This window comes from Panthera uncia, chromosome E1, assembly GCF_023721935.1.
Source record: "Panthera uncia isolate 11264 chromosome E1, Puncia_PCG_1.0, whole genome shotgun sequence".
Taxonomy (NCBI): Eukaryota; Metazoa; Chordata; class Mammalia; order Carnivora; family Felidae; genus Panthera; species Panthera uncia.
This window is the reverse complement of record NC_064814.1, coordinates 49,884,784-49,911,144: the sequence shown is the minus strand read 5'-3', so window position 1 is coordinate 49,911,144 and position 26,361 is coordinate 49,884,784. Positions and strand designations below refer to the sequence as shown.

The 26,361-nt window shown below is 45.3% G+C and overlaps 2 protein-coding genes across 3 annotated transcripts; both read right to left on the bottom strand.

The window, feature by feature from the left end:
* Nucleotides 1–39: 39 nt before the first annotated feature.
* On the bottom strand, nt 40–26,361 carry LOC125926966 (zinc finger protein 300-like). 2 transcript variants are annotated; one of them, XR_007459203.1, is made up of 6 exons: nt 22,492–22,623; nt 19,825–19,972; nt 19,435–19,530; nt 12,576–12,798; nt 903–981; nt 40–809 (listed from the first exon to the last, which is right to left on the bottom strand). XR_007459203.1 is itself a non-coding variant. In XM_049636912.1 (6 exons), exons 3-6 carry the CDS (start codon nt 22,519–22,521, stop codon nt 12,719–12,721), a joined length of 354 nt encoding a protein of 117 aa, XP_049492869.1. In that variant the 5' UTR covers nt 22,522–22,574; nt 24,800–24,890; nt 24,978–26,361; the 3' UTR covers nt 10,005–12,718. The 2 variants fall into 2 exon arrangements, 1 of the variants encoding a protein (XP_049492869.1); XM_049636912.1 differs by lacking the exons at nt 40–809; nt 903–981 and adding exons at nt 24,800–24,890; nt 24,978–26,361 and having other exon boundaries at nt 10,005–12,798; nt 22,492–22,574.
* On the bottom strand, nt 12,806–17,101 carry LOC125926965 (zinc finger protein 883-like). Its single transcript, XM_049636911.1, has one exon. The coding sequence runs from the start codon at nt 16,727–16,729 to the stop codon at nt 15,176–15,178; it is 1,554 nt and encodes a 517-aa protein (XP_049492868.1). The 5' UTR covers nt 16,730–17,101; the 3' UTR covers nt 12,806–15,175.

Genomic DNA, 26,361 nt, shown 5'->3' with positions numbered 1-26,361 from the left:
GGCAATGCGGGGGAAGGAGTAGAGTGGGGGGGGGGGGGGAGGAAGAAAGCTAGTGGATTTCATTAATGGGTTAAGTATAATAAGCATAAAATATGTGTAAGGACTTGCCTTCATCTTCCAGAAACTCTGGATGCCTGCCAGGAACCCAGTGGTTCCAAACGTGTGGTCTGGACTCCTGGGGCCCAGGGAGACCCTTTCAGGGAGTGTGTGAGGTCAAAATTATTTTCATGTTATTACTAGGATATTATTCACATTTTTCACTCTGTTGACATTGGCACTGGTGATGCAGAAGCAATAGTGGGTAAAACTATGGAGGGCTTAGCACAAATAAAGGCAATATTACGGAGTTGCACTAGCAGTCACAGGGCTCTCACGCACACAGAGATCTAAAAATAAATAAATAGGGGCGCCTGGGTGGCTCAGTCGGTTAAGCACCCAACTTTGGCTCAGGTCATGATCTCGTGGTTCATGAGTTCCAGCCCCACATCGGGCTCTGTGATACCAGCTCAGAGCCGGGAAACTGCTTCTAATTCTGTGTCTCCCTCTCTCTCTCTGCCCCTCCCCCACTCACACTCTGTCTCTCTCTTTCTCTCTCTCTCTAATATGAGTAAACATTAAAAACCGTTTTAAGGGGCGCCTGGGTGGCTTGGTCGGTTAAGCGTCCGACTTCGGCTCAGGTCACGATCTCGCGGTCCGTGAGTTCGAGCCCCGCGTCGGGCTCTGGGCTGACGGCTCAGAGCCTGGAGCCTGCTTCCGGTTCTGTGCCTCGCTCTCTCTCTGCCCCTCCCCCGTTCATGCTCTGTCTCTCTCTGTCTCAAAAATAAATAAACATTAAAAAAAAAATTTTTTTTTTAAAAAAAGAAAATATTTTAAAGAGAGAAAACATAGTCTTTTGTATTTACCTACTTTTTTATCGTTTCTGGCGCTCTTCATTTTTTCCTGCAGTTCTGAGTTTCCACTTCATTATCATATCTCTCAAGCCTGAAGGACATTTATTATTTTTCATTGTGCAGTTCGTTTAGCAACAAATTCTCTCAGCTTTTATCTGAAAATTCCTTTATTTATTTATTTTTATTTTTTCCTCACTTCCACAAACATTTTGTTTTTTAAGTAGGTTCTATACCCGGCATGGGGCCCGAACTCACGACCCTGAGATCAAGAACCACGTGCTCCATCGACTGAACCCGCCAAGCACCCCTCAAAGAATATTTTTTGATAGATACAGAATGCGAGGGTGGCCATTGCTTTTCCGAACTTTAAAAATATTTTACTGTTTTCCTCTGGCCTCCATAATCTCTGATGAGAAGGGAATGGGTCCTTCTTTTCCTAGTCCCTGAATATATATTTTCCTCTGGCTACTACAAAGGTCTTTTTATCTTCAGTTTTCAGAGGTTTATGATGTGCTGAAGTTAGATAGACAGGGAGGGAGGGAGAGAGAGAGAGAGATCTGTCTTACTGGCTTTACTGAGCTTCTTAGGTCCATAAGTTGGTGTTTTTCAGCAAATTTGGGGAGTTTTCAGTCATTGTTTCTTCAAATGCTTTTTTTCTGCCCACGTTTCACTCACTTCTCCCTCCTCCTGGGCCTTGAAGTACATGCATATTAGATTGTTTGACATTGTCCCCCATGTCTCTGAGGCTCTGCTCAAATTTTCTTTAATCCCTTTTCTGTGGTTTCTCAAACTGATCTGTCTTTAAGTTTACTGGCTCCTTTATCATCTCTAATCTGCTGCTAAGCCTTTCCACTACATTTTTTGTTGCCATTATTTTTCTTTTCAATTCTAGAATAGAATTCTAGAATGTCGAGAATATCAATAGATATCTAGAATATCGAGAATATCAATTCTAGACTATCTAGGGGCACCTGGGTGGCTCAGTCAGTGAAGTGTCTGACTCTTGATTTCAGCTCAGGTCATGATCCCAGGGTCATGGGATTGAGCCCCGCATCAGGCTCCACGTGGACCATGGAGCCTGCTGAAGATTCTCCCTCTCTGCCTCTGTCCCCCTCTCCTGCTCATGCTCTCTCTCTAAAATAAAATTTTAAAACATCTCAGATAAAGCATTAATAAGCAAAATGTATAAAGAGCAACATCAAACTGATAAAAAAGAAAACTTGTATAAAAATGAGAAAGGGAGGAGCACTTGAGTGGCTCAGTTGGCTAAGCATCTGACTCTTGATTTGGGTTCAGGTCATGATCTTGCGGTTCGTGGGTTCAAGCCCCGCGTCAGGCTCGGCACTGACGGCACAGAGCCTGCTTGGGGTTTTCTCTCTCCCTTTCTCTCTCTCTCTGCCCCTCCTCCACTCACTCTCACTCTCTCACAAAAATAAACACATTTTTTTAAAAATGAGAAAAGGATGGGGCGCCTGGGTGGATCAGCTGGTGAAGCATCCCACTTCGGCTCAGGTCATTATCTCATAGTTCATGAGTTTGAGCCCCACTTCGGGCTCTGTGCTGACAGCTCAGAGCCTGCTTTGGATCCTCTGTCTCTCTCTCTCTCTCTCTCTCTCTCTCTCTCTCCCTCCCCCGCCCCTTTTTGCTCACTCTCTCTCTCTCTCTCTCAAAAATAAACATTTAAAAACAAACAAACAAAAACAAACACCATGTATCTTGAAAAACAATGAGAGGGGCGCCTGGGTGGCGCAGTCGGTTAAGCGACCGACTTCAGCCAGGTCACGATCTCGCGGTCCGTGAGTTCGAGCCCCACGTCAGGCTCTGGGCTGATGGCTCGGAGCCTGGAGCCTGTTTCCGATTCTGTGTTTCCCTCTCTCTCTGCCCCTCCCCCGTTCATGCTCTGTCTCTCTCTGTCCCAAAAATAAATTAAAAAAACAAAACAAAACAAAACAAAACAAAACAAAAAAAAAAAAAGTTGAAAAACAATGAGAAAAGGAAATGAATGGGCAATTCTTGGGCTGATGAATGTGAAAATCAACATATAAAATGATGAATGCCTAAGAATGCAGTATAATATAAAATATACATTAAAATAATAAAATATTGATAGTAGAATGTAGGAAAGAGGACGGGGAAATAGGTACACTGTGAGAGTATAGATTAGTATTGCCAAGTCACCAAGATTCTAAATGTATGTATTCTAAATCCCAGCTCTCATCTTTCCAGGCATCTATCCTACAGAAATAACAGCAGGACCGCAAAACTGCTTGGATCAGCAAAAAAAATCGGAAAGAACCCAAATGCTTATCAGTAAGAGTATATATAAATACAGTGCATGCATATATCAGAACACTAAGCATCCATTTAAAAAAATGAAGTAGACTTCAATTGCTTATGTCCACAGGATGATGCTGAGAATTAAAAGTGAATTGCAAAACAAAAGAAACAGTAAAATACTAGCTATATGTGTGTGTGCACACACATATACATAAGAATCTGGTCAGTCAGGTACACATCAAACTTAATTCTAAAGGATAGGAATTGGGGCGCCTGGGTAGCTCAGGCGGTTAAGCACCCGACTCTTGATTTCAGCTCAGGTCGTGATCTCACGGTTGATGAGTTCAAGCCCTGATTCAGGCTCTACGCTGACAGTGTGGAGCCTGCTTGGGATTCCCTCTCTCCCTCTCACCTGCCTGTGCTCTTTCTCGCTCTCTCAAATAAATAAACATTTAAAAATAAATAAATAAAGAGTGGGAATTGAAGGGGGAACAGAAGAACGCTTACTTTTTATTTTATATGTTTCTGTATTGTTTGAGTCTGTTGCAAAAAACATTTCACTTTTGGGTTTCTTTTTAAATTTTTTTTAAATGTTATTTTGTTTTTGAGAGAAAGAGAAACAGAGTGAGCAGGGGAGGGGCAGAGAGAGAGGGAGACACAGAATCCAAAGCAGGCTCCAGGCTCCGAGTTGTCAGCACTGAGCCCGCCTCGGGGCTCGAACTCATGAACTGCGGGATCATGACCAGAGCCAAAGTCAGACACTTAACCGACTGAGCCACCCAGGCGCCCCCCAAAACATTACAGTTTTGTAACTTAAAAACAATTTGTGTGGGGGCGCCTGGGTGGCCCAGTCGGTTAGGTGTCTGACTCTTGGTTTCAGCTCAGGTCATGATCTCGTCGTTTGTGGGTTTGAGCCCCACATGGGGCTCTGCGTTGACAGTGTGGAGCCTGCTTGGGATTCTCTTTCTCTCCTCTCTCTCTCTCTCTCTCTCTCTCCCTGCCCCTCCCCCAGCTCGTGCTCGCACGTGCATTTTCTCTCTCTCAAAATAAATAAATGCACTGAAAAATAAATACATAAATAAATAAATAATAAAACGATTTGTGTGTGTAAGATTAGATGGACTATTCCAATCTGCTACTACTGGTGAGGTCCTTTAACGTCTCAGCAGCGGGCATGACTGCCACCTGGTGGTCACCTACAGCCATGGTAAATTGCCTAGCTGAGGGTTTTTCAACCTCCGTGCAATTGTCATTTGGAGCCAGATAAATGGGGGGGGGGGGGGGGGGGGGGGGTCTGTCCCGTGCATTGTAGGATGTTCAGTAGCATCCCTTGCCTCTGTGTTCTAGATGCCAGTGACACCCTGTCTCCAAGTTGTGACAACTGAAAAGGTCTCCAGACTAGTAATTGTCCCCCCCCCCCAGGAGATAGGGCAAAAAACCACCCTGGTTGAGAACTCCTGATCTAGAATGGAAGTCTCGTGAATATACAAAATGTGCTCATTCATTCACTCACAAAATCACAGTAGACAAAATGTCTTTCTGAGATACTTTGGTTTTTTTTTTTTTTTTAAGTTTATTGATTTACTTTTGAGAGAGAGAGAATGAGAGAGCGGGGTAGGGGCAGAGAAAGAGGGAGGCAGAGAATCCCAAGCAAGCTCTGAGCTGTCAGCGCGGAGCCCGACGCGGGGCTTGAGCTCACGAACCGTGAGATCACGACCTGAACTGGAACCAACAGTCAGCCGCTCAATCACCTGACCCACCCGGGTGCCCCTCTGAGATACTTCCTAACGTCAGTTGGGATCAGTGATCTCTTACCCATGGTTGCTCTCACACAGAATTCTTTGCACAGCTTTGTGATATTCTGAGGTTTCAGTTCAGTAGCAGGAAAAGCGATTCTCACCCAGCGAATCCCCAAATGCCTCAGGCAAAGCCTGGCGCACACGTCCCGCACTCCACTCACAGACCTATGGCAGGAAATCACAGCAGCCCCAGCCCAGTGCTCCAGTCAGTAAGTGCCACCAAACAGTCAGTAAGCAGGTCCCCTCCTGTCCCTCACTCAGCCCACTGATTTCCTCCCTCTGGAATCATCTCTCTGTCCACTGTACCCATGGCATTACTCCCTTATGGTCTATATGTCACCCAGAAGTATTTGGGGGAAAAAACGTCTGTAGATGGGCTGCCTGGGTGGCTCAGTCGGTTGAGCATCTGACTTCGCTCAGGTCACGATCTCGCGGTCCATGAGTTCCAGCCCCGCGTCGGGCTCTGCGCTGACAGCTCAGAGCCTGGAGCCTGCTTCAAATTCTGTGTCTCCCTCTCTCTCTCTCTGCCCCTCTGCCCCACTTACTCTCTGTCTCTCTCCCTCTCTCTCAACAACAAACATTATAATTTTTTTTAATTCAGCTCTATTGACTAACACCCCTCCCAAAAAAACACACACACAGAAACAAAAACATAAAGCAAACATGGCCTGAGCATATTATTAATCTCTCCAGACCTCTATCTCCTTGTTTATAAAACACAAGATCTATACTAGATATCTGAAGTTCCCTTTCAGTTCTAAAATCTATGCTTAGAGAGGACTGGAAATGAGCCACTATAGGCTTTGCTATTCCTACTGAAATATAAGTATTTTCTCCAGTAAGGATTTTCCTGTATACAACTAGGCTGGTGTTACTGGAGTCTTTTGTATACTTACTTAAGTTCCAGGATTTGGTGTCCTATAAAATCCACAATGCTAAGCATAGGATTCCAAGCCATAGCTTTACAATACATTGATTGTATTTCTAGAGTTTGTTGTTTGTGCCAGTGTGCGTTATCACATATCAATAATCTATGGGTAGACATTGTCCCAAATATTCCCACTTTCATTATATTTATAGGTTCTGTTTTATTAACATCACACGTGCATTGTCTGATGCAGATTAAGGTGAACCGAACACAGAAGGCTTTGCTGTATTTTTAGGATTTCCCTGGGGTGAACCTGCAGATGTAGAGTAAAAGCCTAGCGACGACGACACGACGGGTCCCCGCAAATTCACGGCCTTTTTAAAGTTTCTTTTCGGTGTGAATTCTCCCACGAAGCGTGAATGAAGCTAAGACCAGAGGCTTTGGCACCTTTGCTGAGTTCACATTCTTCTCTCTGGTGTGAGTGATGGAGTGAGGGGTAACAGGTGTGTCACAGCCAAGGGTCCTCCACTTTTAAGATATTCGCAGGGTTTCTTTGCCGTGTGGATTATCTTATATCAATTAGGTTTCAGTGATTACTGGGGGCTCTTCCATACTTACTACACTATATGGCTTCTCTCTAGCAAAAGTTTTTTTTAAGTTTATTTCTGGGGGGGGGGGGGGGGGGGGCGGGGGGCCAAGGGGGGGGGGGGGGGGGGGGGGAGAGAGAGAGAATTCCAAGCAGGCTCCGCCCTGTTAGCGCAGAGCCGACGGGGGGACTTGAGCTCACAAACCGTGAGCTCACTAACGGTGAGACCGTGACCTGAGCCAAGACCAAGAGTCTGACACTCAATCCACTGAGCCACCCCGGCACCCCTAGCATGAGTTTTGGTGTAGAGTAAGATATCTGTCTATATCTGTATCTACACCTACATATATAAAATGGCTGAGAGCTATGCACACACATATATCATGGCTCCTACGTTATGCGCTATATAAAGAATATATAATGACCGAGCATTACCTTATATTTGGGAGCTAAGCAGCAGTACTGGATTTTAAACCTAACGTTAAAATTACAGTGCTAAAAACAAAAACAAAAACACGTTACATTCCTAGCATTTGTGCAATTTGGGGCTTTCATGAGGACAACTGTTAACTGCCTGAAACCTCTCTTGAACAAACGACTTCTCTGCATCTTTCCTGAAGTGTTCCTATACATTTCTAACCAGTTCTTATTTTCTTCACAGTCTTCTTCTTTTTTTCATTTAATGTACTTCTATTGAAAATGCCAGTAGAGTTAACATACAGTGTTATGTTAGTTTCAGGTGTTCACAGTCTTTTTCAAAGATGGAGCCCAAAGAGACATTTCCCAGAATCTTTCCACTACTATTTTCTCCTCTATGGGACTCCAGGGGGGCACGATTCATAGAGATTATGGTGCGACTGCCACTTGGATCCTTTAACAGTGGTCCTGCTAACAGGATCAGCTGGAGTTAGAAAATAGAAGCTCTTTGAGAGTACGGGTTATGGAGACACTCGGGAAAATTTCAAAGTATTTGAAACGCCTACGAAATGCTGCCCTCTTTTTCCTCGTGGTAAGTAGATGGAACTGACAGAATGTGACTAATAACTTTTTTTTTTAACATTTATTTTTGAGAGACAGAAAGAGATGGAGTGTGAGCAGGGGAGGGGCAGAGCGAGAGGGAGACACAGGATTTGAAGCAGGATCCAGGCTCTGAGCTGTCAGCACAGAGCCCGATGCGGGGCTTGAGCTCACGAACCATGAGATCATGACCGGAGCCAAAGTTGGATGCTCAACCGACTGAGCCACCCAGGCACCCCATCTCTTTTTCTGATAAAATAGAAAAACCCCCCAGTGGTGTGTTAGAGCCATCGGCACCACTCCCAAGAGCCAATCACGCCCATTTCTTCCCAACCCAGTGCTATTGGTAACTTGAAATCAGGCATGAGGGGACTATTTGCACAGCAGAAAATGGCAAATACTGCAAATCGGTCTCTCCCCACTATCCCTCCTGAGAGCTACTCATTGAAAATTTACCAGCACACCAGTGGGTATACAGAGTTCCACATGTGCCTCTCAGTGAGAGAGGCCACATCTTTGCAATGAAGAACATGTAAAATCAAGATCCCCCAGCTTATATGTGGAGTCTAAAAAACAAAACAAATGGGTGCCCGGGTGGCTCAGTCGGGTAAGTGCCTGATTCTGGATTTCGGCTCAGGTCATGATCCCACTGGTTCATGTGAGCCCTGCCTTGGGCTGTGTGCTGATAGCACGGAGCCTAGTTCTCTCTCTCCCTCTCTCTGTGTCCCTTCCCCACTCTCTCTCTCTCTCTCTCTCAAAATAAATAAATACACTTAAAAAAATACAAATCAACAGGGGTGCCTCCGTGAGTTCGAACCCCGCGTCGGGCTCTGTGCTGACAGCTCATAGCCTGGAGGCTGCTTCGGATTCTGTGTCTCCCTCTCTCTCTGCCCCTCCCCTACTTACATGCTCTCTCTCTCTCTCTCTAAAGTAAATAAAAACATTAAAAAATGTTTTTAATGTTTTTATTTATTTTTGAGAGAGAAAAAAATGTTTTTAATGTTTTTATTTATTTTTGAGAGAGAAAGAGAGAGAGAGAGAGACAGAGCATAAGCAGGGGAGGGGCAGAGAGAGAGGGAGACACAGAATCCGAAGCAGGTTCCAGGCTCCAAGCTGTCAGCACAGAGCCTGACGTGGGGGCTCAAACCCACGAACCGTGAGATCATGACCTGAGCCGAAGTCAGACGCTCAACTGACAGAGCCACCCAAAGTTTTTTAAAGTTTCCCTAGCTTCAAATCCTCTAAAATGGAAGCACGCTTGGTTTATTATGTTCCTAAGAAAATAGTCAGGAAGTTTGTCCCCCAGGGTCTAAATAAGGTGAAAGAACATGTCACTGAAATTATCCTAACTTGCCATTTCTGCCCTCTGTGAACAAGAAGAGATGAAAACACTCTTCCCCTTGGCTTAGATCCTACCCTCATGGTTGCCTGGCCTATCCACTGAGACACCCTTGTCACAACCAGTCCTTCCATTTTCTTCCCCCATTGGCTAAGGGTCCAACACCAGCTGTGGGGGAAGGTAAACAGGTGACTTCTGGGTGGGCAACTTGACAACAGGTGTTCAAAATATGGGTACAATTTGACCAACAAATTCCATTTCTGGGATGTTACCTTAAAGATACAATCAGTTAGGGGCACCTGGGTAGCTCAGTCAGTTAAGCATCCAACTCTTGATTTCAGCTCAGGTCATGATCTCACGGTTCAGGGGATCGAGCCCCGTGACATGCTCTGTGCTGACAGAGTGGAGCCTACTTGGGATTCTCTCTCTCCTTCTCCCTGCCCCTCCCCCACTCGTTTCACACAGGCTCTTTCTTTCTGTCTCTCAAAATAAACATGTAAAATGAAAAGATGCAATCCGTTATATCACAAAGATGTACAGAAGTACCGGGCGGTTAACACTCCCAAAGCAAACCTCAACCAATGAGGAATGGAAGTTGGTGACTATATATCCAGCTTCCTGGACCCTCGTTGGGACAAGTCTGAGATGCGTTCTACACAATCTCTCAGGGGGTCCCCAGAGGCACTGAGCCTCAATGGTCATCTGCTCATTAACTGCCCTTTATAGATTTTCTACTTGTTTCACTTCCCCAGTCCCTCACCATGCTTGTTAGGATCACCTCCAAATTAACTATTTACCTCCAAACACTTGTCCGAGTCAGCTTTGGGGGAAGTCCATGCTAATACTGTGTGTGTGTGCACATGTGTGTGTGTGTGTGTGTGTTTAAACCCAAACCACTAAGTTATTCATGGGTCCTCATACTGTCTTATCTTTCTCCTCACCACACACACCCAGGAAAAAAATAAGAAGGAAAAAAAATGGCGGGGGGGGGGGGGCCTGGGTGGCTCAGTTGGTTAAATGTCTGACTCTTGATCTCGGCTCAGGTCATGATCTCAGGGTTCGTGAGTTCGAGCCCCACGTCAGGCTACGCACTGTCCACCGTGTAGAACCTGCCTAGGATTCTCTCTCCTTCTCTCTCTCTATCCTTCTCCACTCACACTCTTTCTCTCTCAAAAATAAATAAACTTTAAGAAAAAAAAAGGAAGGAAGGAAAAAATGAGGGTTATTTTTTAAAGCATTACTCGATACAAACTAGTCTGTAAATATTTTGTAAAGTTACAGACCAGACCCTACCCATCCCTGAGTGAGGCCCGCCGTGGGCTTAAGGCCAAGCTGGCATTCTTGGTAGACAGATCTTTAGGTTATTGTGCAAACCCAGCATGATTGTGGGGTGCAGGGGCTATTTGTCTTGGGGGCTGATTGCCTTCAAGAGACAAAACATTGGTAGCCTCGATGCTCATCATCTTAGGTTGATTTCTGTGGCCTAGAAAGGGTCTTTTTGGCTAGGGCCAGCCCACAGTGATCCCTGCAGTCTCTGAAGGCCTGCAGCCCACACAATGGCTAAAATATGGCATGTTATGCCAACTACTCACTTTGAAGTGGGCCAGGCTCCTAACAGGGCCTGGCGATCCAACCTGGCTAATCACTGGGAGGAGGGAAACTGAGGCAGGAGGCAGATACCTGGGTTTGCAGAGGGATAGGTTCAGCCCAGTCCCCAAACACCCCTACCCCAAGCTATCAAGGTGTGCAGCAGGAAGGAGCTACGCTGCCAGGGGGTGGGACACAACCCAGGCTCCCTCTGGGGTGTTGTTCCCTTCCCCTGTGTTATAAGGATCCCTCCTGCCTGGGAGCTTGTTCTTCAAAGGGTGCTGGACCCAAAGTGGCCACGGTCAAGTGCTCCCACCCCAACGGCCCGTTACAGGGTCTTCCCTTGGAGGAAGGGGAACCATGCCCCACCTCCTTTCCCATCCCTCTGTCTCTGCAATGGGGGGACATTTACCCGGGAAGCAACTGTGTGGCTTCCTAGCCAATCAGCAGGTGTAGTGTTTCCTCTCTGCCCCCTTCCTACCCTCCTAGTCCCCATCTGGTCTCCATGACAACTCCCAAATGTCCCTCATTACCTCCCCCCCCGCCCCCCCCCCCCCGCGGTCAACTCAATGTCAAAGAGCAGCTACGCCAAAACAGGAAAGGCAGGAGAAAGGTGATTAATTTCTGTCTTTATCACCTAAACAGGTAGGGCTGTCTAAGGGGAAAAGGGTTTCACGCCTCCACCTGGTTCGTGAACGAGAGATTACAGTGAGAAAGGTTGGGTTCGTCCAGAAACAGGAACAAGACGCCAGTGAACTAAGTGCGTGTGAGCATTCCCAAGAAAGAAAACCTGAGGGCACATTTTAAAAGTGAAAAATAATCACCGGCAACTCTTTTTCGGGGTCCACGAGGAAAGCAGGCTAAAGGGATACAAAAAAGAAATCTCCTACCCAAATAGCAGAGAAGTTGGACAACCTTTATAGCCAACATAGAAAGCAAAGAGCCTTTCGTGAGAGGGAAGGGAACTAAAGCATTAAAAGACACTGCCTGCAACTTGGATCAGCTTTGGAGGAAAGGACTCCCCTAACTCATCTGTGATTTTCAAGCCTTTTCCTCCTCTGTTGGAGACCTTTCCCCTCCTCATGAGCAGGGGATAATGACATAAATCCACACAACACTGGATTAGGAATAATTTCGAAGCGTCACAGGAAGCACAGGCCATACTCTTAAAATGACGAGAAGTAAAAGGAAAACATATCTCAAGGATTTCTGCGTTCTTTTCCTAATTTCTTGGAACTCATCTCTGGCCTCTTGAATTTACGCCACAGAGATGCCTCTGAATCCCTTCTCATGTGTGGTTATTGCTGGGTCAATCACCAAGTACAAAGGAGGGCTAGGGGGCACGATTCAGAAGGCTCTCTTCAGAAAGAACAATCAGTACTTTTTTTTTTTTTTTTTTTTTTTGAAATGCAGGGCTTGAACTCACAATCCTGAGATCAAGACCTGAGCTGAGATCAAGAGCCCAATGCTTAACCAACTAAGCCACCCAGCCCCCGCCTCTACTCTTAAGAGGCCCCTGACCTTGTCACAGTCATGAGTCGTAAGGACCACATAGGAGCTGTCAAAAACGTTGGCCTCTCTAAAAAGGGCTAGTTAAGTAAATTTGGGCTGTTCTATCCAAGGAAAACCACTCTCTGATTTTCCAGTATGCTATTTAATACCTTATTACACTTACAGCAGTTGCCTAAGTAGGCATCATAACCTGGAGTATATTAGAGAGGGCACCTTGGTCCAGAACACTCTCTTTTGGAGCCTGGATAGGAACAAATCCCAGACAAGACTGTCCCAGCCAATGAGGCTCCCTTCGGATGGTATCTTTTTTTTTTTTTTTTAATGTTTATTTATTTCTGAGACAGAGAGACACAGAGCATGAGTGGGGGAGGGCAGAGAGACAGGGAGACACAGAATCCGAAGCAGGCTCCAGGCTCTGAGCCGTCAGCACAGAGCCCCACGCGGGGCTCGAACTCACAGACCGCGAGATCACGACCTGAGCCCAAGTCGGACGCTCAACCAACTGAGCCACCCAGGCGCCCCTGGATGGTATTCAATGTGAAGCGCACTCTCACTCCGAGCTTAGCCTCTAAGCCAATATAGAAGCTCTCTACTCTTGGCAGCTTGTCTTCCCTAAGGCTACCGGGTTGCGTAACATGGAGAAAAGCAAGTTCTGAGATCTGTGGTCCCACCCAGTCACTTATGCATCCGTTATCCTTACCTAGCAAGTAGTTCCATTCAGTTACCACATGCCCTGGTGACTGGCATGCCCAGCAGCCTTCCTCAACTGATCTCAGGGCCGCACATACATCCCACACGTGCAAAGAGGCAGCGTCGCCAAAGGGTTAAGAGTCTTGAGCCAGACTAGCTGAGTTTAAGTCTCAGCTCCACACCGCTTCTGAGTAGGCCGGTGACTTTCCTTTTCTGAGCCGTGGTTGTCTCCTCTAGAAAACAGGGATAAGAGTACCTATCTAAGAGCACTGTTGGGAGAAATGAATGAGCTGGTGCATAGAGGTGCCTGAACAGTGCCCGGAGTATAAAAAATCTTCACAAGTATTAGCTATTACTGCCAGGGAAATCTTCTGAAAGGGGTTTGGGGAGACCTAAATACAAACAAAAAACAAATGGCAGTTTGGTCATTGACTTCTACCTTACCTTATGCTTGTAAAAGGAAAAGAATGGATCTTTAACTTTTTTTTTTCTTTTTGAGAGAGACAGAATGTGAGTGGGGGAGGGATAGAGAGAGAGGGAGACACAGAATCTGAAGCAGGCTCCAGGCTCCGAGCGGTCAGCACAGAGCCTGACATGGGGCTCGAACTCTCAAACCATGAGATCATGACCTGAGCCAAAATCAAGAGTTGGACGCTTAACTGAGTGAGCCACCCAGGCACCCCAGTATATGAATTTTTAAAACCATGTGGGGGCACCTGGGTGGCTCAGTTGGTTGAGCACCCTACTCTTGATTTTGGCTCAGGTCATGATTCCAGGGCTGTGGGATCAAGCCCTGTGTCGGGCTCTGTGCTGAGCATGAAGCCTGCTTAAGATTCTGTCCCTCTGCCCTGTTCTTGTGCGCTCATGCTCTAAACTTAAAAATTAAAAAAAAAAAAAAAAGTGTGCAGGTACTTTGCTTAAAGTCAACAACAAAAGACCTAACATGATAGTTACTTTCCTCACAGGGAGAACTGTGTTAAAGCCAGAGAGAAAGCCCAATAGGAAGATCGAACTAAAAATAGATTTTATAGGCATATATGAGGGATATAATGAGTGGCACAGGTTTTCAGAAGAGCAGATTATTTTCAACTGTGGTGGTCAGGAACAAGGTGACACTTTAAGTTGGGTCTTAAAGAAGACTAACTTGCAAATTAAAGAGTGATAATGTAACAACTGCCTCTTTTTTTATTTTTTTAATGTTTATTTTTGAGAGAGAGAGACGGAGTGTGAACATGGGAGGGGCAGAGAGAGAGGAGACACAGAATCTGAAGCAGGCTCCAGGCTCTGAGTTGTCGGCACAGAGCCCAACATGGGGCTTGAACTCACAAACCGTGAGATCGTGACCTGAGCCGAAGCCGGACACTTAACCGACTGAGCCACCCAAGCGCCCCACAACTGCCTCTTGATTAAAAAAACAACAACCCTAAAAAATAGTAATGCCTCCTCAGAAAAGGCAGAAAGTCCTGCTTTAATCAACAAAGATCTGGTCCCGCAATCCTCAAATCAAACCTGGAGTCAACATACAATGAGCTCATCACAATAGTGAAATCTATCCAAGCTTCTTGGAGGAGTTTGAGATATAACATGTATATTCATTTTCCCTTTATTCAACACAAGTAAGTCAACCATGAGTAGTTTTAACCACATAAATTTGTTTTAACAATATAAACTTGTTCTAAACATAGATAATCTTATCTATGATGAGGCCTCTGGAGGTAGGGCAAATGTTTCTCCACAATCCAAACCACTGGCTCCAAAGAAAAGCTTTTGAAAGGACCTTGCTACCTAAGGGGTTATTGAACATTATTTTAAGGGCTCGGTTTCTAATAACAGACACTGTTATGGAGGACTCTTTTCCCTCACCTAGAATTTCTGAAAGTACTAAAAAATTCATGTATTTCAATGATTATTTCCAGATGTCACCATTCCATCAGAGTATTTTGTCTTACAGTTTTCGGAACAAAAAATCCTTTTTTTTTTTCTCTATCTTCAGTTGTGCTTTTCAGCTCTGAAACTCAAGCCCTGTTGAACTTGAAGCTGTAGCTAACACTATATAAGCACTTTAAGTAGAAGGATAGGAAAGTCAGTGAGAAGGGAGAGTTCAAAGGAGCCCTTTTAGTGAGGACAGTATTGCTAGGGGTAGGAATAATTGTATAGTAAGGCAAAGATTCATAGAAAGGTCGCTGAATATACGATCCACCATGAGTCGATTGAACTTGGACACGGCAGTATTCCTGTCAGTACAAGGAGGAGCAATGGGCTCAATTCTGAACTAGAACTCCTTTGCATGTTGGAACAGCCTATCCCTGGGGCCAGGGGAAAAAAAAAATCACTTCCTGGTGACATTAGTCATTTTCAGGTACAGATGAAAATACACACATACACGCACACACAGAAAGTCTGATGGTTGGAGTCTCTTGGGCTACTCCAGGTTTCAGATCAGTGTTTCTTCCTGTGGATTTGTGGTATTCCGGCAGCTAATCCTTTGCAGGAGGAAATGGGAGCATTTTCAGCATTTGGAAAAAAAAAAAAAAAAGGATCACAATTATAATAACCCACGAGAGTCTGATTCTTTGGTATTTAACAAAGTGAAGAGTCTGGATGACACGTTCAGAGTGATTCTCCACTATGAAGTCTTTGATGCCTAATGAGGGCTGAACTACACCTAAAAGCTCTCCCACATTCATTACACTCACAGGGCTTCTCTCCAGTGTGAATCCTCTGATGTTGAGTAAGATGGGCACTTCTGCTGAAGGCTTTCCCACACTCAGGACAACCAAACGGTTTCTCTCCAGTGTGAATCTTCTGATGCTGAGTAAGAGACGAACTCTGGCTGAACGCTTTCCCACAATCTTTACAGGTGTAAGGTTTCTCTCCTGTGTGGATTTTTGTATGTTTTATGAGAGTTGAGCTCTGACTGAAAGCTTTACCACATTCTCTACACGTGTAGGGTTTTTCTCCAGTATGAGTTCTCTGATGGCGAATAAGGGCCGATCGATCACTAAAGGCTTTCCCACAGACATTACAGGTGTAAGGTTTCTCTCCAGTGTGAGTTCTCTGATGTTGATAGAGGTGTGAGCTCTGACTGAAGACCTTGCCACATTCACTGCATTCGTAGGGTTTCTCTCCAGTGTGAATAAACTGATGGACGATAAGGGACGAGTTGTGGCTAAAGGCTTTCCCACATTTACTGCATTCATAGGGCTTCTCTCCAGTATGAATAAACTGATGTTCAATACGGGATGAATTGTGACTGAAGGCCTTACCACATTCGTTACATTCAAAAGGTTTCTCTCCAGTATGAATTCGCTGATGTTGAATAAAGTGCGTTGTCTTAATAAAAGCCTTCCCACATTCATTACATTCATGGGGCTTCTCTCCAGTATGGATTCTCTGGTGTTGAATAAGAGAGGCACTATGATTAAAGGCTCTCCCACATTCATTGCATTCATATGGTTTCTCTCCAGTATGAATTCTCTGATGTACTGTAAGGGCTGAATAATTACCAAAAGCTTTTCTACATTCACTACATTCATAAGGTTTCTCTCTGTATTGGGTTCTCTGATGCTGAATAAAAGGTGCATTCTGAATTAAGGCTCTTTCATGCGCATCATATTCCTTCCCACCATGAACACTCTGACGATGTTTGGTAAGGTACGAGTCCCAGATATAGCCTTTCCTATCTTCATAAGACTTCTCTCCAATATTGGTTTTCTCATGTTCAGTGTGGTGTATGCCATGGCCAAAGGTCTTCCCATACTGATTACATTCCAAATTTTTTTCTCCACTATGAGCTACACAATGTTGCACATATACTGAGCGATCACTGAGTAGTTTACTACATTCATTACACTGAAGAGCTTTCTCATTTGTGCTATCTTTCTGATGTCTTGCTAATTTTGAATTCTGTTTAAAGATCTTTCCCTGAGCATCACATATATATGGTCTCTCTTCTTTAGGATGTCTTGATTGTGTGACAAAGTCTGACTTTTGACTAACACGTCTGCCAGATTCAATACATTTGGGGTTACTCTCAGCTACAGAAGTTATTTTCTTGAAGATAACCGTTGCTTCTTTCCGGAGTCTATCTTGAGCATCCTCTTTGAACTCTGTATACCCCCAGGCTTCTTTCAAACTTGCATCAACCTCTGTGTTTTTCTCCATACTTATCCCCTGGTATGATTCTTCTTCAGAAAATACATTCTTTGGGCTTAATTTTCTGGTCTCCAAATCTGCAGGGGAAAAGTAAAAATGTTCCCTGTACTAGAAGAAGGAAATGGCTACAGCAGGAATGAGATAATAATTGCATAAATACTATTGGTCACGAATATAAGTCTAGTAGTCAAAAAATAATTTACGGTGGGCACTTGGGTGGCTCAGTCGGTTAAGCGTCCGACTTCAGCTCAGGCCGTGATCTCAAGGTTGGTGAATTCAAGCCAAGCCCCGTGTCGGGCTCTGTGCTGACAGTTCTGAGCCTGGAGCCTGATCCAGATTCTATGTCTCCCTCTCTCTCTGCCCTGCCCCCACTCACGCTGTCTCTCTCTCTCTCTCTCTCAAAACTAAACATTTTTTTTTAATTTATAAAATTATGAATTTTATTTATAAATAAATAGATAAATAAAATAATTTATTGAATACCTATTATGGGCTAGGACTCAGTGATGAACAAAGACATAGTACAAATCTCTTTTGAGATTTGTAGTCTATTGGGGAAGATAGGTGTTAATCAAATAATTTCAAGAATGATGACGCTGTAAAATAATGTGTTATGGAGATTTCAACTGTGAGGTGATCAGTGTAGGAATGATAGCTGCCCCTAGCCTCTGAACTGCTAGAACCTTCCCTTGCTTTTGCTACTATCACCACCAACAGTCCCCAGGCCCCTCATCTGGAGTTCACTACAGCTAGGGTCATTCTTCAGTGCTACATCTTCTGTGCCCACTGGTCTAGTTCCACAGTAACCCTCTTTGATGACGTCTGAGCTTGCTATCAGATTCAGTAAGATCGTTTCCCATATTGTCCTTTGCTACCATGAATGTTACCATTTGCCAGAGATCTCCTTTAGCTTTCACTTTTTTCCTTCTCTCTGGGCCTCCAAAATACACACACACACACACACACACACACACACACACACAATCAAAGACAAAGAGGGTCAAAGCTCAGGAGAACGCAGAAATTTTAGGAGGATCAGGGGTTAGGCTTACTACTGGTACTAGTTCAGCCTCCTCATAAACTACACATGACATACATTTTAATTGTAAAATTGGGGCTTCGTAGTTGGGGATCTTGTAAGTACTTTACCAAGGGTCAAACAGAGCATACATGTTTTGCAAGCTGGACCATTTTCAAAGTAATCTTGTATGTGGCTTATATAATGTACGAAAATGAAACTTAAAAGAAAGCAATGGAAGTGAAGCAGGGGACAAGAACAGTAGGAGGGGGGCTAATCCACTATCGGATTAGCCGAAAAGAAGGAATGACCTATTAAGTCCAATGGACACTCTTCAGGTCTTCTTCTCTTGATCTCATAACGCTATGAGCACCTCCTCTCCTTGAAATGTTCTTTTCTGTTGGCTTCAGTGACAAAATCTGACCTGGTTTCCTCCTACTCTGGCCACCCTGTCTTAGTATCCTTTTTGGATTTTTTCATTTACATTGGATTTTCATTTACATTTGGATTTCCTTCATTTACATTGATAAAATTTGTATGACATATCTTTACTGCCATCGCCCATTATTAAAAATTATTACCATTTTATTATTTTGATACCATTTTCCTCCTGTGTTTATTTTTGAAAAATTACACAAGTGATATAGATGTATACATAGACAGACAGAGAGCAGATACTTAAATGTGTATGTTCATTGGGCTTCTAGGTTCTCTTTCAGTTTTTCATGCTCTATTTCTCTATTTTCATATTTCATCCACTCCCGCGACTTCAATTACCATCTATTATTCTCAGATGATTCTCAAATCTGTACAACCAGTTATAATCTCTTTCCTTCACCAAAATCCATTTGACATCTCTTTCTTATATTTATCTACTTTCCAGACACCCCTATTTAGGCCAGAGTTTCTCAACTGCAGCACTACCGGCATTTTGGCAAGACGAGTCTTTGTGTGAGAGGTTGTCTTGTGCATTATAGGATATTTAGAAGCATCTTTGGCCTCTACTCACTAGATGCCCATAGCACCCTCCCAGTCTTCAGACATGTCACCTGGGGGCAAAACTGCCAGTCTTTCAGAACTACTGGTGTAGACCTACCATTGACTCTTCAAACAGCTCAGAATAAACAGAACTTATCTTCCACGCCCATCCCCAAACTTGCCATTTCTCATGCGTTTTCCATCTCAGGGAAAAGAACTTCCATCCACCTACATCACCAAGCCAGAAACCTGGAAATCATCTTTGTCTGTTTCTCCCTCACCTCCCACATATACTCAGCAAATTCTATCAATTTTACGACCTTAAAATTGGATGTAAGATCACATTCCTTAAACTTACATTCAAACTCCTTCATACCCTTCATACTTTTTAGGGAGGACAAAAACCAGGTGCAATGAAAACAAAGTAAATGAAGGAGAGACTCCAGCAACTAGACAGGAAAAGGGAATGACCTCATACAATGCCTGGAGTGAGGCACAACAGTGATCTCTGCATCGAGTGTCAGGGCTATAACTTTAAGGAGGAAGTACACCATCCTTTGAGTCTGGGAAGAAGTAGAGTTAGGCTAACAAGACTCTGATCATGTCCAAATGAAGATGAGACTTGAGGAGGCCTCAACATTTTCTATAGGCCAGAGAATTTGGGGAAGAACCCCTAACTCATATTTCAAATGATGCTGTCTGCCTTGTTTCCACTTACGTGTGCAGCTGCTTCTCAGTACCTCTCCCTCCTGCATCCATGGATTTACTGCTTGTTCCAACTGGGAGATGATATCAGGTTTAGAAAATGGAAATCCTACTCAAGGAAAAGAAACGGAATGTGATGATCGGTTTCAAAGAACGAGGACCACCCCATTTTCAACCCTACTCTTGCATTTTTAAGAGCAGAAAACAAAATAACTAATTGCCAAAAGCAATTAAATATTTTCAACCAACGTGGGGTGAGAAACAGTTTAAGGATCTGCTCTGGAAACTGGAGGGAAAAGTTAACCAAAGCCTCCTTTGTGATCTTCCCCTAACAGGAGCAAGGGACTCTTTAGAAAGCAAAAGCATCCCAAAAGGCCTACCTGAGGTGAGGACCCAACCTTACCCAAGGAGACCAGGTTCCTGTAGTTCTCCAGCATTACATCCCTGTACAAGACTCTCTGCACAGGGTCTAGTTCTTTCCATTCTTCCTCAGTGAAGTTCACAGCCACATCCTTGAATGACACAAAGTCTTGAAACACCGGCAAGTGGTTCTGAAGGGATGGATGAATAAGGCAGAATTAGGGGAGGCTGAGGGAAATAGAGAGGAAATGGATCCAACCATGTTCACAGTGTCAAAAGCATACTGACTTGTAGGTTACGGAGTCTTAAAATGTATATACCCTTTTGACATGCCAATCGTATAACTAGAAATCAATTATAGGGGCGCCTGGGTGGCTCAGTCGGTTGGGCGTCCGACTTCGGCTCAGGGCATGATCTCACAGCTTGTGGGTTCGAGCCCCACATCGGGCTCTGTGCTGACAGCTCGGAGCCTGCCTCAGATTCTGTGTCTTCCTCTCTCTCTGCCCCTAACCCACTCGCATTCTGTCTCTGTCTCTCTCAAAAATAAATAAACATGAAAAAGAAATCTATTATAATAAAATGGTCAGAGACATGACAGAAGGGTTATAAACAGATTCTTATCTATTTATAACTTACGATAGCACAATAGCTCTAAATAACGTAAATGTCTGAGGAGAGTGGCAGAAACTGCTAGCTACACTTCCCCTCCTCACCTTTCTCGGTAGACAAACGTTCCCAATCTCCTTTGCAGTTAGATGGGGCCATGTGACTGAGTTCAAGACAAGAGAACGCACCACACGCAGGCCTGACTCATACATTCCTCCATGCTGTTCTCCCCTTCTGGCTGGCTAGTATGGATGAACCCAAAAGTGAATTTGGGAGCCATGTGGTAGAGATATCAGAGCTTCGGGCAGCTCATGGCCCTGAATGGCCACACTATCAACCCACTGACCCAGTCATGGTTGATGAAAGAAACCGATGAAAGAAACAAGAACAAGAAAGAAACTTCTATCTTACCGCAGCCCTTATACATTTGGGGTCTATTGGTGACACCAGTTACAAGTTAGCCAATCCTAATTAATTCAGAAACTAGCACCTTGAAGCGGAAGGTATCATAACAAAAACCTCAAATATACCGGGGCGTTGGCTGACATTAAGGCAGCGAGTTTGAAAGAAATGGGTATTTAAGGCTGGAATGATGTAGACTCTTGATACACACTGGCAAAGTAATTAAGAGCCATGAAAGCAACACCAAAAGTTCACTGAGCCTGTAGCTCTGGGGGAAGAAGTAGGAAAGAGCCAGAATGCTAGTTTGTGCAGGAGGCTTCTGGATGTAATGGGCAAAGAAAACAAAGACTTGCGCTCTGGAAGGAATTTACTGACTTTCAAGCTAAAATAAAATGGAGTCCCAAAATTGGGGGCTTCACATGGTTGGAAAAGCAAACTGTTTGTACACCTCATACAAGAGGAAGTAAATCTCAGAAAGGCTTTGAGCCACAAAGGCCCATTAAAACTTCTCAGCTAAACAAAGTAACTTAACCCAATAAAAAAGATTGAGTTAAGGATAGGGTGTTCCCATTCAAACCTATTGTTCAGCAAGCCTTAAGGTTATCTTCATTAAGAAAGAGACACAGTAGGGGCACTTGGGTGGCTCAGCTGGTTAAGGGTCTGACTTCGGCTCAGGTCATGAGGTCATGAGGTCATCTCCCGGCCCATGACTTCAAGCCCCGTGTCGGGCTCTGTGCTGACAGCTCAGAGTCTGGAGCCTGCTTTGGATTCTGTGTCTCCCTCTCTCTCTCTCTCTATTTCTTTCTCTTTCTTTCTCTCTCTCTCTCTCTCTCTCTCTCTCTCTCCCCCCCTCCCCTGCTCATCCTCTGTCTCTCAAAAATAAATAAAAACATTAAAAAAAAAATTTTTTTTAAAAGAGACACAGTAAGTAAGAAACAGAAGTATACCAAGCTTGAGAATTAAATCTAGGAAAGAACTTTGGGTGTGATTATCAGTACATGGCAAACAGATCAGAAGCTTCTTAAGTTCTTTAAGTTTTTATATCCATGATTTCAATGGACTTCCTTTCTTCCTGTCTCAGAGGAAGCAGTACGTCTCCTCAGTTCTAAGCTGCCTATGTCACTGACTTCCCAAATATTTCTTCTCAAAAATCTACTCATCCTTCAGGGCCTATTTCAAATCTCACTGCTTCTATTAGCCGGGGGCTCCCTAAAAGGGCTTAAAAGTGCCGACTGAATGAATAAAGCCTTCCCCAATCTCTCTTAGCCAGACACGCTTGCTCACTCTCCTCTGAAATCATACATTTTCCCTAAAGCACTTGGAGGAGGCTCTCCATAAATTTACTGATCTGTGCCACACAGATTTGTGTTCATGTCTTTTTACCCCACAGAGAACATTCTAAGCAGGTGGATACCATAGATATTTCATGGGTCTTTGCTGATCTAAGCCAAATGCCTCAAGGGGACAAAAGGAGGCCTGACTCTCACCCAACCGTGCTCCCAGACCTCTCCCTCCCCATGCCCTCTATTGCCAACTGATGGGAGAGACCACGTCGTTGGCGGTCCATCCCACCCTCTTGATTCTATCTTTTAAAACTACTGATGCGGACAGGGCTGACGAGCTTCATGTGAAGAGAGAGAAACTTATTTGCTTCAGGAATTAAAACGAAGTTTCAGGGAGGACAGGAAAACCCCCGACTCACCTGAGACGTTGTTGCCCCAACAGCAGCCATATTCTCCTCAAGAGACCTCTTTTAGAAAAGGGCAGAGTCCCAAGATGGCAGAACTGGAAGGAAAGTATGAAAAAGTAATACAGTTTATTTTTTTAACTTTACTCATTTATTTGGGGGGGCGGGGGGGTGGGGAGAGAATCCCAAGCAGGCTCCACACTGACAGTGAAGAGCCGGACAAGGGACTCGAACCCACGGACCAGGAGATCATGACCTGGGCCGAAACTAAGAGTCAGACGCTTAATGGACTGAGCCACCCAGGTGCCCCAGGATCCCATTTATTAATATGTATCTCAGACCTGTTATTTTGGAAATAGCCTCTTCTGACAAAAAGTACCTCTGACCTTGGCCTGTCACATGGTTTGAAGGATTCCCGCAGACATCCACATTATGAGGCTTCCCAGATAACCTTAGAGAGTGGACTGAATGTAAACTTAGGGAACGGTATGATCATTAACTGGGTTCAGGACATACCTGAGCCTGTTCCCGGAGAATGAGGATCCCCGTGACACACACCAAAAAAAGCACATACTGTTAGGCTTGGCAGGAAGCTAGCTTACAGATCTCCTGCCTCCTTTATTCATGAACAGAGAAACTTTCCAACTTCACAGAACAAGAAAAAGGGGCCGCAGAAGAAAAGGGCAACGGTACCCAAGCTGGCGGTCAAGGGCACCGGAAGAATCAGCTGCCAGATCGTGAGTGTTCCAGGCCCCCACCAAGTCTACAGCCATCCTAGGTTCGTTCCATCGCACAGGTGACCCACTAAATCGTCGTCTGTCATCTCAGCCTCCCCTGCATCCCAAGCACCCAACATAGTATACCAGACGGCAACAGGCCCAAAGTGTTGGGAATGAATTAATGATCCCCTAACTTCTTTGTCGGACCCCATGCCCATCAAGCACCTTCCTGTTCGCGACTGCCTTCCCCATTTTGATTTTTTGCCTACTGGGAGAAAACCAATAATGTTAACTTTGAGCACTTCTTTGAGCTTGTCTCTGGATGGGACGGTTGCACACCATTTATTTTACTCCATATATAATTCGGTTGTCCTAATACTCTACAGTTTATTATTCAGCTCTCACCCTCCACCACCACCAGAAAGGAATACGTAAAGCCCCTTGTGGATTTGTTTGGGGAAGAAATAGGAATTTCAAGCCCTTATCAAAAACAGTTTAGAGTTTCATGATTTAAAAAAAAAAAAAAAAAAAAAAGCATGCCCGCCCCTAAATGTTTTCTCACTAGAACACTGCCTCTGGAGGCCGCCTGCCAGCTTTAAATCCTGGGCTCTGCACGGCTACAGGCAGGTTTCTTCTGTGCTTCAGTTTCCTCATGTGAAAAATGGGAATAATAATAGTATCCGCCGTGAAGCATTGTACATTAACGTATATAAAGGGTTCAAATCAGTAAGCATTCAGTAAAGGTCATTTGTCAGTTAATTCTTATTACTATTTTCTGCATATCACCACTAACCAAAATTTTATGGGATTTTCTTTCTAGCCTTTGTTTTATGAAAACAGAAGGCATAATCAATGTATCTGGTCATACCCCAAACCCCGACTTCCCCACAAGATGCCTGTCCCCTCCCTGTGCTGAACGCTGAAAGATAGGGTAGAGACAGGAACCGGTAAGTTTCAGGGCCTTGAGGGGCACCTGGGTGGCTCCAGGGGGTTAGGCGTCCGACTTCGGCTCAGGTCGTGATCCCACAGTTCGTGAATTCAAGCCCCACGTCGGGTTCTGTGCTGACAGCTCGGAGCCTGGGGTCTGCTCTGGAGTCTGTGTCTCCCTCTCTCTGCCCCTCCCTCGCTTGCACTCTTCTCTCTCTCTATTTCTCAAAAATAAATAAACATTTAAAAAAAAAAAAAGTTTCAGGGCCTTGAGAAACAGAGGGGTTGCAGGCAGGATGTCTGAGAAAACCAGACCACAGATGGACCGCGGAATCCCCTTCTAACCTGGGCCATCCCTTTGTATCTCCCTCCTTAAGAGAGAATACTTCAGAGAGTCTGAAAGGAGTCCTACCAGAGCGGGCAATGGGCCCTGCAGACACAAGCCCCTAGAGCTGCACCTGAGCTCCCCCAAGTGCTAGAATGCCAAATCAACTCATCAGCCTCTCCCTGCCCATTTCCTTCTCTCCATCCAAGGAGTCTGGCACGCCCCCTTGTCCTCCTTCGGAGAGGCATCTGGTATAACAGAAAGAGGACGGAGGGTGAGAGGTCTTACCCTTTGGAGCTTCAGGTAAAAAGGGAATGATGTTAGTAAAATTACTACTACTCACGGCACTCACCATGTACCGGACGCTTTCCATAAATCATTTGTTACAAATGGGGAAGTTGATGACGCGTGTCAGACCTGCCCACACACATTTTACAAGGCTGCTGTAAAGACAAACCAAAATGAGGTTATGTGCGCACCCTGAAGGGGCCCAGCTAACAGCAGAAGCCTGTCTCCCTTGCAGATCTTACCTCTGTTCTGGGGTTTGCAGATCTGCTGCTCCTGAACCACAGCCTCCACACCACCATCTCCGTAGAGCGACCTCACCCAAATCCTCCATGCGTCCTCCTGGGGATTTACCAACATTCTCCCAGAAACTCCGGCAAGAGATTCTGGACTGAATTCTTCTTTTTCATGCTCTGAGACCCCCCCCTCGTCACAGTAATCAGGGAGTCTGAAGCAGTCTATTTTGAGCGAAGACTAAAGCCAAGAAGTTCAGCCGACACTCAGGCTTCAGGAAGCCCTATTCACAGGGGAGTCTCAATGTAACTTTTACCCCAGGGCCCTGCAGAGACAGACACCCAGGAACATAGATGATCACAGACGAGTGAAGATACCGTTACCAACGTGCCTTTAGGACACACAAGTGCAGGCCATGATGGCAAGCGGCCCACCGGGAGTGAAGGCACCCGGGTTCTCATTTCTACTATGTACCAGCTGGCTCGGTGACCCAGAGCAAGTAACTTTTCCTCCCTGGGTTTCTGTTTCTTTTTATGTACAAGTGGGAAGGGGGATACCGACTATTAATAATGGCTACTACTGATCCAGCCCTTACTTAGTGCCTGGCGCTGTCTCAACTGTCCCATATCAAATTTCCATCTAACCTTCACAATCCCCACTTAAAAGGTAGGAACAGTAAACTTCACTTGACGGATACGACACGGGGGATGCGACGTTCGGTATGCTTACGGTTCCATCACTATGCAATAACCGCTTTCTCGAGCTGTAGACACACAGATCCCTTACGTCCACAGCGTCTCACGTCAATACTGAGTCTACGCAATGGTTCCACCACGCCGTGGGTTGCAAAGGCACAAGGGCAGGCGCGCGTTGGTCTCCGACCTGGCAGCACGGAGAGCCTTGGGCCCTACCTGCCTCGCCTTCCAGCCAAGCGCTTCAGGCGATGCGGGCGCGCAGCCCGTTTCCCAACAAAGGACCTGAGGTATCCCAGACGTTAAGCACACGTACACACCACCGTCACGTACACACAAAAGCCAGAGCAGAGGGGCAGGGTCGAGGTGGCCGAGCCCAGACAGACGGCACCCCGACTCCAGAAGAAGGGATTATGGTCAGGTCAGCAGGCCCTGGGAGAACCCCAGTGGGACGCGGTGAGACCCCCCCCCCCCCACGCCTGACAACCCACTGCTGGACACACACACCCCCGTCCAGCGTCTGCTCCTCCCCGGTCCAGACACCGAGCAGGTCACTTTAAGGGAGCACCGCTAGGACAGAGTTGCCGCGAGTAAAGCCCGTCCAGACAAAAGAGCCGGAAGCGGAAGTGTGCGCGGAGGCTTCTGGGAAATGTAGTCCCTCCCTGCCCCGTGCTGGGACGCCCTGCCTCGGCCGTGGCCTCCC

Coding starts and splice junctions, on each gene's coding strand:
- LOC125926966 (XM_049636912.1), bottom strand. CDS start 22,521: ATGGCTGCTGTTGGGGCAACAACGTCTCAG. Junction 19,531..19,824: donor CAGGAACCTGGTCTCCTTGG/GTAAGGTTGGGT, acceptor TTCCTTGAGTAG/GATTTCCATTTTCTAAACCT. Junction 12,799..19,434: donor ACTGAGAAGCAGCTGCACAC/GTAAGTGGAAAC, acceptor CCTGTTTTCTAG/AGGAGACAACCACGGCTCAG.
- LOC125926965 (XM_049636911.1), bottom strand. CDS start 16,729: ATGGAGAAAAACACAGAGGTTGATGCAAGTTTGAAAGAAGCCTGGGGG.